We start from the raw sequence: 14,321 nt of genomic DNA, 5'->3' as shown, positions 1-14,321 counted from the left end.
AAACAAACGGTCCTCGGATTGGTCTTGTACAAGTCCGGTTCGGTCCGGTTCTTGGACCGTGAACACCCTACTATGTATTATATGACAAGTTGTATTCACTGCCTCCCCCCAAAACATAGTAGGGAGCCCTGAATCAGCAAACATAGTTCTAGCTGTCTCGATTGGAGTCTTATTCTTTCTTTCAGCAACTCCATTCTGTTGTGGTTCATACGGTGCACTGAATTGATGTTGGATTCCTTTGGACAAACAAAAAACTTCCAGTATTTTATTCTTAAATTCAGTTCCATTTCCACTTCTGATTCTCTTATTACGAACTCCATAAACATTTTCAGTTTCAACAAAGCAGTTGATCAAAATCTGTGTAGTCTCATCTTTCGATTGAAGAAAGAATACCCATGAGAATCTCGAGTAGTCATCAGTAACCACCAAACAGTAATACATTCCTCCGATACTTCTTACATTCACTGGACCAAATAAATCCATGTGAAGTAGCTCAAATGGGCTGGCAATAGAATTTTCTTGCTTTGGTTTATGGGCAGACTTTTGTTGTTTTCCTTTCAGACAAGGTACACATTTATCTTCCATTTCAAACCGTTTCATGGGAACACCTTCAACCAAACCATGTCTGACAATATCATTCATCTTTCGGAAATTAATATGTCCCATTTTTCTATGCCATAGCAACGATTCAGATTCGTTTGCTTTAGTCAACAAGCAAACTGACTTCTTTGGATCATCAACACCTAACACAAGGCAATAGATGTCTCTCTTCCTAGGAGCTTTTAGCAGGATCTAGTCTTCAGGAATAACATATCCTGGTTTCAAAATAAGTGCTTCTTTCTCAGTAAAATAGACATGATTTCCCTTGTCACAAATCTGAGAAACACTCAATAAATTATGTGATAACTGTTCCACATAATTGACTTTCTCCAGCTTAATCTTCTCATTGACAACATCACCTTGGCCCGAGATGTTGCCGCCTTTGGGAACTGCGAAACTAACATAAGAACCATTTACATCTTCATAGTTGGACAACACTTTCTTGTCCCCTGTCATGTGCCGAGAGCATCCACTGTCAACATACCAATGACTGATAGGCTTCCTTGGTTCTCTCTGCACATACGACAATAAGATGGTCAGTTTCTAAAGGGAACCCAAACCTTCTGAGGTTTAGGTTTACCGAATTCATCTGTAATGATTAATTCGGTCCAATATCCATCGCTCTGTAATGGAGCCATGGATGAAGATGGTGTCTTAGACTGTTTCTTAGGTGAACTGAAACGAGCCCTGGGAGGAAAATTCCTTGGTAAATTAATACCATATCTAGGTTGACTCCCTAATCGATCATAGAATTTAGACGAACTATTAATTCTAGAACGGGGTGATCGATTTTGTTGAGCCATCTTATTCCTAGGTTAATTAATCCTTTGAGGTGTACGGGAATGACTTGGACTTCCACTACTAGTAGTAGTATTCTGTGAAGGTCCCTGTCGTTTTGGGGTCTTAGATCGATTGAAATTAATCCCTTGATCTATCACAGCAGACTCACCATATGACAAAGATTTAAGTAACTTAACATGTTTCTATGCATTTTCGTTATCAAGATATCTTTTTGCATAATCCTCATAATACTTTCTTCTATATGCACTCATAAATTGTGGTGACATTACTTGTTGCACTAGTTTACCCTTCCCTTTAGTATTAGGAATTTCATCAACATCCTTTGACTTGACTTGATTGTCATTCTTAGAATTCTTGACCTTCCTATTTGGACAGTCATTAGCTATATGACCTCTCTCACGACAAGTATAACACTTCTTTGCTTGTTGTTTTCTAGAGTGATCATAGTCTATTTCAGGGATTGGTATACCGTACTCCTTCATTTCGTCTATGGTATCAAGCGTTTGTATTGCTTCTTCCATAGTTCTAGCGGGCTTAAAAGGAACATACTGTTTATTCTTATATGGAATTTGTTCTGCTAACCATTCTTCTTTATTTTCTACACACCAAACTTCCTTAATTCTAGATTTAGGCTGGATCATAGTTATAGATACTTCTCTATCATAAAACACTATATCACAGTCTTTCAATGTGTAGTATACTACCTCATTAGGATCAAAATCTAGTTCAACCTCTGTTTCATTTTTACGATCTTGTTGTAGAAGTAAATCAGAATCTTTAGTTTCCTTCTTAAGAATAGTATTTTCAGTAGTTAGACTAGTTAAATTTTCTTTAAGTGTTAACACCTCAAATTTCAAATCTGACACCATTTTATATACATCAACAATTGAGAATAAAGAACATGATACATTTTGATCTGCAGCCTTGCAATCTGCCATGTATGCAACAAAATCTTCAGTTGTCATACCTTCAGGTATCACAAAATTCTTCATTTGATCTTCAATGCTCTCTCCATCATTATTATCTACTGGCTTAGATGACTCCATCTTTTCTTCAGATTCTTTTACCGGTGTCATAGGTTCACTCTCAGATCTCACAGTCTCAGTAACTTTTCGCACATTTTGCTTTACTATCTCAGATGCATTCTCTTCACTTGAGTACACAGCATAATCAATCGTCTCAACTACCTCATCATAAACTCCAACCATGTAAGCATGATTCGAGGTATTTTCTATTTGTGTATCCCATTGATAAGTACCATCTGGATTTTGAACAACAACTGCCTTTGACTCCATAAAATGAGGAGTACTAGCTTGTTGCGGAGAAGCAGGTAATGTTATCATGGCTTGAGTTCTCTGACTGTTTGAAGGAGTAATACCGCCTTGATTGTAGTTTTGTCTACCAGCAACAGTATTATCATTTCTCTTAGGTCGTTGACACTCTTCAGCAAAATGACCAAATCCATCGCAATTATAACACTTCATCTTGGATTTATCAAAACCTTTAGTCCTATTTCCTACAAATCTCCCTGTTCTCTGAGTGAATCTCCTGACCTTGATGGTAAGCATAGCTAGCTGCCACTGTAGATCCATTTCTTCTAAATCATCAGGATCTATTTGATTGTAATCCTCATCGATCAAAGCAGGATCAGTAACCTTTCCACCAATAAATGCTTCATGAGCAGTACAAAAAGCTGAGTAAACACTCATTCTACCTTCTGCAGAACTCATACTCATTGGCATAGCATGGAAGGATTGTGCATTGCTCTTGACATTCGAATTTGTATTGTCATAAGCAACATATCCAACAAGACCTTATGCATCTACTATTGGTGTAGCTTCAGCACCACTTAGAAATGCATTATTCCCTGAGCTAGTACTTGCCAAATGAACAGAATTGGCATGATATATAAATGGATCTTGAGAAAAATCTGAGTGGGTATCCTTAATTCTTCTCTTTATATCTCTATTCTTAAGTTTGGATACTACCATCTCAAAATCCCATGAACTATATTCCTTATCATCTTGTAGATGATGCACATAATCAGTCCACAATTTAGGTAGTGACTCCAGAAACTTATCAACTAACTCAGTCTGAGGATAAACAACCTCAAAATATGACAACTCAGTGGTCAAATGACTGAATCGAGTAATAATCTCATCAAGAGATTCTCCTTTCAGTCCATTGAAGGCTTCATATTGGCGTTTCAGAAGTTTGATACAATTTTTCTTCAAAGTTGCATCACCCTCACAATATCTTTCAAAGGCGTCCCATAAGTCCTTCGAAGTAGAGTACTTTTTAAACTAGTTTACACTTTCCTGAGGTAAGGCCATAGTAAGAGTAGATAAAGCCTTTCCCTCAACAGCGTACCTCTTCCTTTCTTCAATCGGCATATCGATATATGTATATCTACCGATTACTCCATTTTTCTCATAAGTAGGCCAATCAAAACCTTGAGTTATCACAACCCACATATCAATATCAGTTAGACGAATGTAATCTTCAAATCGTCTTTTCCATATCCAATAGTTCTCCATATGGAACAACTTTGGAGGTGTGTTCCCGCGACCAACTTCATGATCATGCATGATCATCTGACTGATAAGTAAGGCATTTGGAGAGTTTGCAGCAGCCGGTACGGTAGTCATTTTGAAAATCGAAAATGTTACTGTATAATATGGTTCGTGTATACATGGCACGAAGCAGGTCACATGAAGAGCACGTGGCACGAGGCACAACACGAAGTCACACAAATATCACGTGACACGAAGTACGACACAAAGTCCCACGAATATCACTTGACACGAAGTACAGACACGAAGTTGTGATGACATAAGCACTGCACGAAGTCTATCTCGTGCTGACGTAAGCACGAAGTCACATGAAGAAGATCACGAAAATGCTAGATAACATGAATTTCGCAACGAATTTGCAATCAATAGCAAATCAAACGATCTTACACCTTTTGGTAATCAACCTTAGGGCTCTAATATCACTTGTAAGGTACCCTATAGTTGCGTGGATCAAATAAAACGTGATTCGTTATGTCAAGAGTGCAGAATCCTCTTGAGATAACTAGATTGCTATTGCCTTCTGTCGATTAATGAGCAATTAACCAACCTAAGGTGATGCACAAAGCTTGTGGTTCGTGTAGGAGGTCACACGAGCAACGAGTAGCCTCAATTCATGATTATATCAACTTATGAATATAATTGACCCCCAATTCCGTAGATTAGGTTTATATTTATACTAGTAGGGTTTTGGTTCGTGTGGGCTTCGGCCTTAATTGAAGGATTAAGCCCGAAACAATAAACCAATTTACCTGCCTCGTGCTGATGTCAGCACGAGGTCAGTCCTTCATGCTGATGACATCAACACGATGTTCGACCCTTTGGTTCTTTGTTTGACTTTGTTTGGCTCGTACATAACATCCAACCATCGTTTAAGCATCCTACGACACTTATAAACCTTGGTTCTATGTTCTTGTATCTGCAAAACAATATATAACACACAAATACAAAACAAAACATAAACAGATATAATATTGAAGTTCAAACGTAATCATTAAATACCAACAATGGTTCTTATTTAAATGATTACAAACATAGTTCCTAAAGCATAAACGATAATCAAATCTATGTTGCGATTGTCACACGAATCTGCATCTACACTTACTATGCTCAGAAATCATACATTTGGACCGGAATAACCTTACAGGAGAAATACCGAGTTTATTGGGAACTTTATGTCGCTTGAACAAATATCTGCCAAGTCAAACAATTACCACGCAAGCATTCCAAACACTCTTGGCCAGTTATCCAATTTGTCACGCTTTATGTTCCCAATGAATATGCTTTCAGGCATATTACCATTTTCGTTTTGACATATATAAATTTGCCACAAAATTTCATTGGTGGGAATCTCCCAACAGACTTTTCACAAAGATTTCCTAAACTCATATTTCTAGGGTTTGCTATATAAATGAATTTACTGAACCCATTCCAGTTTTATTATCTAACGCCTCAAATCTTAATTGGCTTGAACTGGGTCAGAACTTATTCACCGGAACAGTTCCTAGTTTCGATCGCCAAACAAGGTTGACATGGTTTAATGTTGCTAATAATAAACTTGGGAATGGAAACGTTGATGACTTAAATTTTGTATCATCTTTGGCAAACTGTACTAACTTAACTGTTTTGCTTTATGGTGACAACAATCTTCGAGGAGTCTTGCCAAAATCAATGTTCAACTTCTCTCAACTCACTCAACTCATGCTAAGAAACAGTTTAACTTCTGGCAATATCCCCTCTGAAATTGGACAGTTAGTTAACATGAAAAGACTGGCGTTAACCAACAACCGATTCATTGGAAGAATTCCTAAATCAATTGAGAATCTCAGAACTGTAGTTTTTTTTACCTCCATGGTAACTCATTATCAGGTTCCATACCTTTCTCATTGGGAAATCTCACACTACTAGGTCAACTGGGTTTAGATTATAACAATCTCGAAGGAACTGTTCCGTATAGTCTATCAAACTGTAGGTTGTTGCAGTGGTTGCTACTTAATCATAATAATCTCGGTGGTTACATACCTAAAAGGATTTTCAATCTATCTAGCTTGACACAAGGTCTTGACGTTTCGGATAACTATTTTGCGAGTTCTCTTCCTCCAGAAGAAGGCAACTTAAAGAATTTGGCTAATTTAAATGTTTCAAACTATATGTTGTCTGGGGTAATTCCACCTAGTCTTGGAGCATGCACGAGTTTGTTGTATTATCTATATCAAGAAATAACTTTCAAGGAGAAATTCCAGTAACATTTAGCTCGCTAAAAGGACTAAGTGTCATAGATCTTTCTTGCAACAACTTAACAGGAAATATACCCGACTACCTCGGAGATTTTGCCTCTCAAAACTTTAAATTTATCTTTCAACAATTTGGAGAGAAAATTGCCACTACTTGGAGCTTTCAAAAAGACAAGTGTCGTTTCTATTAATGGAAATTCAGATCTCTAAGGTTAAACATAGTGATAGATGTGGCTAGAGCCCTTGATTATATTCATTGCCAGTGTGGATCACCAATGATCCATTGTGATCTCAAGTCGAGTAACATTTTATTGGATGTCAACTTGGTTGCTCATCTTGGTGACTTCGGTTTAGCAAGAATTGTTGATGAATATACCTCACATGATCTTTCTACAAGCCACGCAAGTTTGCTTGGTATACTAGGCACAATAGGCTATGCTGCACCGGGTAATTCCCTTCCTCATATATTATCAACTTTGGTAACAATTTCTTTGCATTGTATATGTTGTTACAGGACTGATTGTACCCAGAAACCAATATAATGCATTCGTGTTTTAAATACTTTTTCATGTTTATGTCTAACAGAGAATATGGATCGGAAGGTCAAATCTCAACATACGGTGATATCTATAGTTTTGGAATCCTCCTACTAGAGACCATTACTGGCAAACGCCCTACTCATGAAATGTTCGGCAATGGTCTGAGTCTTCATGATTTTGTGAAGATAACTAATCCTATCGTTTTGAACTGGACAAGAGGAAACTGTAACTTATCGTGCGTATAGATCTATCAAGGAGTCATTAACTGCAGTTTATCAAATCGGCATTACTTGCTCATAGAAACGCCCAGAGATCGGATGGACATGAACAATGTCTTTAATCAACTACAATCTATCAAGAAACCTTTCTTAGATGTAGACACAAGTTAGCGTATAATACAAGTCATCCAATTCATAGCTAATTATATATATACTAAAAACCTATGTAAATGTATAAGTACTTTATGCGCAAAATGTACAAACTTTTAAAGCACACACTAATTGTAACCAAATTTCATTTAACCCCCTAAATTTTAACCAAATCTCGTTTTAACCCCCTAAAAAAATTTTATTTTTTAAACATTTACCCCACATCAAAATTTTCGCTTTCATTTTCGTGACACTAAACTTTTAGGTTTTCATGTTTTCATCAGACAACTCTCACACAGTTACGGTTTTAAACATATGACGCCTAAGGAGAGTTTGAGCCGGTCTGGATTTCCGACGCTTCAGGAAACTGTTGAGATAGATGACAGCTCCCTTTTCCCCTTACATTTATTCGCCTGAGGGGTCTGGATTTCCGACGCTTCGGGAAACTTTTACGTTCTCATGTTTTCACCAGACAACTTTCACAAAGTTACGGTTTCACTTTTGAACATTTAGTCTTTTATTATTTTCATTTGTCTTTTTATAGATATAGCGTTTGCATTATAAAATAACTTTTATCATCGTTACGTCTTACATTCATGTTACATTTAAAACATTAATATCGTTATTGTTTATGTTTTTATGCATCTTAATATTCTTTTACCTTATATTTATTGTATTGTTACATGTTTAGTTATTTTCTTAATGAAAGTTTTCATCTTTTAAACCCCACATCAAAATTTCCGTTTTCATTTTTATTGACACTAAACTTTTGAGGTCTCAGGTTTTCATCATACAATTTGCACACAGTTATGGTTTTACTTTTAAAGATTTCGTTTTCGATTATTATTTTCCCGTTTTTATACATATATATATATATATATATATACACCGTTTTTAATATATAATAACTTTCATCATGTTGACGTCTTACATTCGTGAAACATTTAAAGCGTTAATATAGTTATTTTCTGTATTTTTATACGACTTATTATTCTTTTACAATATTTTTAATGTTATTGCTAGATGGTTAGTTGTCCACCATTTTTAATATATAATAATTTTCATAATGTTGACGTCTTACATTCGTGAAATATTTAAAGCATTAATATAGTTATTTTCTGTATTTTTATACGACTTATTATTCCTTTATAATATTTTTAATATTATTGCTAGATAAGTTGTCATTTTTAAAATTTGGGTTCGAATATTTGACATAAATTTGCCAAAACTTTATTGTATAAAAAACATACTCCGCGTCAATGCGCGGGGTCAATAACGAGTTATATCTAATTGTAAATCATACTTAGTTGAGTCAATCTGATGGCAGATTGATGTATGTTCGACAAATGTATTGTTAGAAGGATAAAAGTCTCTGTTTTGCTGTGTTTGGGCTTTGCCTCTACTTTTTCCCAATAGTAAAGTGCTGCGTTAATTTTCCATTCTTTGAATATCAACAAAGAAAATAATATTTGACCTTTAGGCTCGAGACAAAATTAATTAGCGATAAGTGTTGTAATCACCACTAGGCCCACATCAATTTTTTTAGGAAAATAAGTTAAAATCAAACGTGCAAGACTGCTTCTTAACAAACTCTGTCAATGGGCGAGAAAAAACCGACGACCACTGGGTTTGTTCTGACAAAGCTGCTAAACTTGATTTCATTAGCATGTAGCATGTCATACCGACTACTCAGAGCACGTTGTATGATTAGAAAAATTACATCAATTTGAGTTAAAATATGAGTAAATCGAATGAAAAGGAAAAGCAAATTGATGATAATTAGAAGACAATAAATACAAACAGGCAAACACTTCATTGCTCAAATGTAATAAAAACATCACACGCCAACTTCTTTTATACGATCTAGTGATCAAACACGTTCTATTTCTAAGACACATTATATAAATTAGCCAATGTAAACTTATTTTCTCATCAAAAATCTCATATTTATGCAGAAGTAGAGCAAATATTGTTGTGTGGCAACATATTGTGGGATTGTATACCTAAACTTGCATTTCTTTGGTTAAAAAGTCATAAAACGCAAACTCAAGACCTAGACATCCTTAGTACAATGGGACTTGAATGGCTAAAGTTCTTTAGAGATTACTTTGTGTTCGTTGGGTGAGACACCCTCACGAGCCTCTCTTTTTTGAGTGTCGGCTTTCTTCTCATATTTGGTCGGATATGAAAATAAAAGCTGGTGTCTCACGGCCTGTGGGTTTCAATTCTGAATGGAATACTTCATAAGAGATCTATCCAAATAAGTGGATGTGCTTGCAAATCTTGTTGGCAGGAAAGAAATTGAACATCGACTTTTCAAGCAACAGAAGCGATGACCAAGCTAGAAATAATATAGTCAGACTTAATCTTATGTTAAATTATATTTTATGGTTTTTGATTTCTTTTTATATTTCAAAAAATCTTAAAAATCTATCCAAGACACAACATATATATATATATCTACCAATATAATAAACAAGGATTGAGGTATTGTTTGATCGACACATGACGTATTACCTAAATGACAAGTGTCCTTTTTAGTATACTTAACTAAGACAAGTGTCCTTTTTAATATACTTAACTAAATCAAATTAAAACTCCTAATTAGTTATTAAATATATTATATTATTATACGGATCCCACTTACTATATATTATATCTGATTAATTCTACTACCAAATAGATGAATTTGCCGATTGAAAGTTTTTTTTGTCCAAATCCTCTCCAAAAATTAATCATGATTGTGTATTTTATGTACACTTTTAACTAAAACATATATTGTTTGTATCTATTTAATTTCCAATAGATATCTATTGCAAAAAAGTCATTTTTATATAACTTGGAACTATAATCAATACCATATATATGAAAACTTTTTGTTCTTTAAGTTTTTTTATCTGAAGTTCAAATTACTTCATCATAACTCAATGTAAAATTAAATCACACATATAATAACATAACAAAAAAATGCTAATATGCTAACTTATCACCTAAATTGTATGATAAATACAAATGAAGAATACATGAAACCAAAGATATAAACATTATAAATAGAATATTATTAATCCGTATAATATACAGCTATTAGGAATAGTATATATATATATATATCGATTGCTATTTATTATCAATCACAATCTTACTATCTTAAATCCTTTGACTATTACTAATGATCATCGATCACAGTCAAGATACCTTAAATCCTTTGACTTTTACTAATAATTATCAATCACAATCATACTACCTTAAATCCTTTAACTTTACTAATTGGCTCTCATTTTCTTGACTACATGATTAAGTGGTCGGTTATTAATAATGAATTTGAATATATCATTATGGGAACCATAACTGAAACAATTTATAGAATAATGGAAACATGCTCGAAGACAACTTTTAGTGATAATTTATATATAAAAAAGGATGATATATACGTATATCCAGCAATTTCAGGTAAAAACTAGATTGGGTATAAATAACCTCAAAAATCACATCATGACACACAATAACACAATATTCTCTATAGTTTCATCTGAAATCAAAGTTTAAATCACACAAATATCGATCATATCCAACGAAAACAATATTGCTTATAAACAAGTTTGAACAATATTTGTTTTCACATTAGATTGAATCGATGAACTTAATGACTATCACCCAACATCTGGTTAGTTTGCATAAGGTGAACATTTTCTTTTCTTGTATCGTGTTATTTTGCATTCTTCCCTTGGTTGCTTTTGATGTTGATGGAGGTGAGACAGACCGCTTAGCCTTGCTCTCATTTAAGGAACACATAACATTGGACCCCAATCACATCATGAGATCATGGAATGATTCGGTCCATTTTTGCAACTGGTCAGGTATTTTGTGTGGTCAAAAGCACAAGAGAGTTGTCGGCCTCAATTTGTGGTCATGGGGTCTTTCTGGTTCAATATCACCTGCAATGGGTAACCTGTCCTTTCTCAGGGCAATTTTCTTACACAACAATAGCTTCAGGGGCAACCTCCCACAGGAAGTTGGCAAGTTATCGAAATTAAGGAGGCTAGGACTTCATAATAATTCTCTGTCAGGTGAAATTCCTTCAAATCTATCCCAGTGTCTGAATCTTGTAGAACTTGATCTAGGAGCTAACAATTTCATAGGGATTTTTCCTAATGAGTTTGAATCACTCACTAAGCTTGAAACCATACTCCTCGACAGGAATAACCTGACAGGAGAAATACCCAAGTTTATTGGGAACTTTACATCCCTTCAACAAATAGCTGCGAAGTCTAACAATTTCCACGGAAGCATTCCAGATACTCTAGGCCAGTTATCCAATTTGTCACTCTTTATGTTCCCAATGAATATGCTTTCAGGCATTTTGCCACCCTCATTTTTCAATCTTTCGTCGCTGACATATATAAATTTGCCTCAAAATTTGTTTGGTGGGAATCTCCCTACAGACTTTTCACAAAGATTTCCTAGCCTCCTATTTTTAGGGCTTGCTATAAATGAATTTACTGGACCCATTCCACCTTCATTATCCAACGCCTCGAATCTTGAATGGCTAGAACTTGGTGAAAACTTATTCACCGGAACAGTTCCTAGATTTGATAGGCAAACAAGGTTGACATGGTTTGACGTTGTTGGTAATAAACTTGGGAATGGAAACTCGGATGACTTAAATTTTGTATCGTCCTTGGCAAACTGTACTAACTTAACTGTTTTGCTTTTCGGTAACAACAATCTTGGAGGAGTCTTACCAAAATCAATGTTCAACTTTACTCAACTCACTCAACTCACGGTAAGAAACAGTTTAATTTCTGGGGATATCCCCTCTAAAATTGGACAACTAGTTAACATTAATAGACTCATGCTAAGTAACAACCACTTCATTGGTAGAATTCCCGAAACAATTGGGAATCTCAGAAATATGGTTACGTTGACATTCCATGGTAACTCATTATCAGGTTCCATACCTTCCTCATTCGGAAATCTCACTCTATTGAGTGAACTGGGTTTAGATTATAACCATCTTGAGGGAACTGTTCCGTATAGTATATCAAATTGTACGCAGTTGCAGGTGTTGCTACTGAATCATAATAATCTCAGTGGTTACATACCTAAAGAGATTGTCAGCCTATCTACCTTGACACGAGGTCTTGACCTTTCGGATAACCAGTTTTTTGGTTCTCTTCCTTCCGAAGTTGGCAATTTAAAGAATTTGGCTAATTTAAATGTGTCAAACAATATGTTGTCTGGGGTAATTCCACCTAGTCTTGGAGCATGCACGAGTTTGGTTGTATTATCTATATCAAGAAACATCTTTGAAGGAGAAATTCCAGGTTCATTTAGTTCATTAAAAGGACTAAGTGTAATAGATCTTTCTAGCAACAACTTAACAGGGAAAATACCAGAGTATCTAGGAGATTTTGCCTCTCTCAATATTCTAAATTTATCTTTCTAACAATTTTGAGGGAAAGTTGCCATTACTTGGAGCTTTTAAAAACATAAGCATCGTTTCTATTAATGGAAATGCAAATCTGTGTGGCGGTGTTCCAGAATTTGAGTTGCCTGAGTGTCCCCTTGAAGAATCAGAAAGGAAAAACCAAACTCCTCGTACCTTAAAAATCATCATTCCAATCGTAAGTGTGGTATTTTTCGTAATCATAGCGGTATCATCTTATTTGGTTTATAAACGAAAGTATGGTAAGATTGCATCTATTGATAGTGATTCCAATATGAAAAGCTTTCCACAACTATCTTATGGAAACTTACAGAAAGCGACCAATGGGTTTTCTTCCGAAAACTTAATAGGCTTTGGGAAGTTCAGTTCTGTCTATAAGGCCGTTTTGTCTCAAAAAGATGGACCACTAGTTGTTGCTGTGAAGGTGCTAAAACTTGCAGTTCATGGTGCTCACAAGACGTTTATTGCCGAAGGTGAAGCTTTGAGAAAGATTAGGCACAGGAATCTTGTGAAAATCATAACTTCTTGTTCAGGAACTGATTTTCAAGGGAATGATTTCAAGGCTCTTATCTACTCATATATGGTCAATGGGAGTTTGGAAGACTGGTTGCATCAGCATCCGATAGTTGGTCTAGAGATCGAGGAGGCAACCAGATGTTTAAACTTCATTCAAAGGTTGAACATAGTGATAGATGTGGCTAGGGCCCTTGATTATATTCACTTCCAGTGTGGATCACCGATGATCCATTGTGATCTCAAGCCTAGTAACATTCTATTGGATGCCGACTTGGTTGCTCATCTTGGTGACTTCGGCTTAGCAAAAATTCTTCAATATACCACACATGATCTTTCCGCAAGCCACTCAAGTTCACTTGGTGTATTAGGCACAATAGGCTATGCTGCACCTGGTAATTCTCTTCCCACTATAAGAAAAATCTTCGATGCGACAAAAATTTTCGTCGCAATTTGTCCATATTCTGTGGCAAAAAAAGATTTTTTTTGTAGTGTCATACTTGTATACATTATGTCTTAATTAAGTTTCTTTAGTATCAGTACCTCTTTTGAGGTTGCAAGATTAAAGGATCAACATCTTAACAGTTTCTTATTAAAAATACTTTTTCATGACAGAATATGGAATGGGAGGTCAAACCTCCACGTACGGCGATGTTTATAGTTTTGGAATCCTCCTACTTGAGACTTTTACAGGAAAACGTCCTACTGACGAAATGTTCAACAATGGTCTGGGTCTTCATGATTTTGTGAAGATGGGTATACCTGATCAAGTTATGGAAATAACTGATCCTGTCCTTCTCGAAACAGGAGAAGAGGAAAATGAACATTATCGTGCACACAGATCAATCAAGGAGTCGCTAACTGCAGTTTATCAAATCGGCATTACTTGCTCCATGGAAACGCCCGGAGATAGGATAGACATGACCAATGTGTTTAATCAACTACAGTCTATCAAGAAAAGTTTTCTTGCTGGTAGAAACAACTTAGCGTAAATCTGGAGTCGACAAATTGATGCATGCTTGTCATACGAAAAGCAGGCAAACAGTGCAGTCTTCTTCACAAGCCCGACTTGTTAATGCATGGCCCAAATTAAAGGGAGGCCAAGAAACCAAAACGTTACTTACATTAATTTGCATAGATTTATGTGAAATAAGAATGAGTAAATCATGGATGTCTCCTAATAGAATGGCATGTGGGAACATAGTGGTTTTCAAATTCTTGTACTTGCATGCACTCGGAGAAATACATAG

The 14,321-nt window shown here is 35.5% G+C and overlaps 1 protein-coding gene across 1 annotated transcript; it reads left to right on the top strand.

The window, feature by feature from the left end:
• The first annotated feature begins 10,755 nt into the window (after nt 1-10,755).
• Nucleotides 10,756-14,063, top strand: LOC122601406 (probable LRR receptor-like serine/threonine-protein kinase At3g47570). The gene is made up of 3 exons (XM_043774170.1): nt 10,756-12,465; nt 12,575-13,466; nt 13,687-14,063. Exons 1-3 carry the CDS (start codon nt 10,756-10,758, stop codon nt 14,061-14,063), a joined length of 2,979 nt encoding a protein of 992 aa, XP_043630105.1.
• The last annotated feature ends 258 nt before the right edge of the window (nt 14,064-14,321 follow it).

This window comes from Erigeron canadensis, chromosome 5 (assembly GCF_010389155.1).
Source record: "Erigeron canadensis isolate Cc75 chromosome 5, C_canadensis_v1, whole genome shotgun sequence".
NCBI classification, from domain to species: Eukaryota; Viridiplantae; Streptophyta; class Magnoliopsida; order Asterales; family Asteraceae; genus Erigeron; species Erigeron canadensis.
This window is presented reverse-complemented; position numbering and strand designations above follow the sequence as displayed.

What these genes read in the sequence shown, in the direction of transcription:
- LOC122601406 (XM_043774170.1), top strand. Translation starts at nt 10,756, where the DNA reads ATGACTATCACCCAACATCTGGTTAGTTTGCATAAGGTGAACATTTTC. An exon ending in GTTCATTAAAAGGACTAAGT is followed by an intron (nt 12,466 to 12,574) that starts GTAATAGATCTT and finishes TTTGAGGGAAAG; the next exon opens with TTGCCATTACTTGGAGCTTT. An exon ending in AATAGGCTATGCTGCACCTG is followed by an intron (nt 13,467 to 13,686) that starts GTAATTCTCTTC and finishes TTTTCATGACAG; the next exon opens with AATATGGAATGGGAGGTCAA.